Source organism: Sapajus apella, unplaced genomic scaffold, assembly GCF_009761245.1.
Source record: "Sapajus apella isolate SASKATOON/1434 unplaced genomic scaffold, GSC_monkey_1.0 scaffold55, whole genome shotgun sequence".
Lineage (NCBI taxonomy): Eukaryota > Metazoa > Chordata > Mammalia > Primates > Cebidae > Sapajus > Sapajus apella.
In genome coordinates, this window is record NW_022436995.1 from 5891074 (window position 1) to 5891862 (window position 789).

A 789-nucleotide genomic window follows, 5' to 3' on the forward strand; every position below is an offset into this window, starting at 1 on the left:
GACCGGGAGCAGGAGAGGATATATCCTCAGGGCCTGGATGGGCTATATTCTCTGGTCAAGTCTGAGGACCTGCAGTGGACAACGTCAGTGAGAAGGCAGTGGAGTGACAGAGGGCTGGGCCCTTGGCAGATTCGTCTCCTGGCAGGAAGTGGTGCCAGGGGAGTCATATGCACGTAGCCTGCACATGACACTTAAGCCTGTGCCAATTTGGGCCCCACGTGCAGGGCCTTCTAGCCCCTCGGAGACTGCCCAGGCTGTTTCTACTCCCTCCCTAGACCCCTGGAAGGCCAACCCAGGACTCACCTCACAGGTGGGGGCCCTGGGCCCTAGGCCTGTCCAGCAAGGATGGCCTACAATGCAGACCCTGGGTCATGGGCAGGGGTCCTGCACAGAGTGGCCAACGGACCAAACGAGCAGTGCTGTTCCAGCAGGGCGAGGCTCTCGGAGGTGGAGCAGCAGCTGGATAGGTTCTGGACGAAGCCACATTGCATCAACCTCAGACTGGCCAGGGGGTTCGAGAGCTCAGCACCCAGTGCTCCCAGGGGCTCTGGCATGCCCCCCGTCCAGTCCCATCCCCAGCCTCAAGCTCCTCCACCCAACCCTCTCTGGGTCTCTATCTCAGTCTGTCTCCAATCCCAGCATCCACTAGTCTGCACTGTCCCCAGATTAGTGGATAAGATTGTGGGTTTAAATCTTGGCAAGATATACTAGCTGTGTGACCTTGGCCAGTTACTCTGCCTCTCTGGGCCTTATCTGCAAAAGTGAAAATAATGGTCATTCTTAAGAGGG

At 57.9% G+C, this 789-nt stretch overlaps 1 protein-coding gene across 1 annotated transcript in view; it reads left to right on the plus strand.

Annotated features, from left to right (window-relative positions):
* Positions 1–345: 345 nt before the first annotated feature.
* KLHDC1 (kelch domain containing 1) overlaps positions 346–789 on the plus strand; it is a 77299-nt gene continuing 76855 nt past the window's right edge. The window contains exon 1 of the mRNA XM_032244844.1: positions 346–621. Within this exon, the coding sequence (XP_032100735.1) occupies positions 346–621 (276 nt within the window). The remainder of the gene's footprint in view (positions 622–789) is intronic.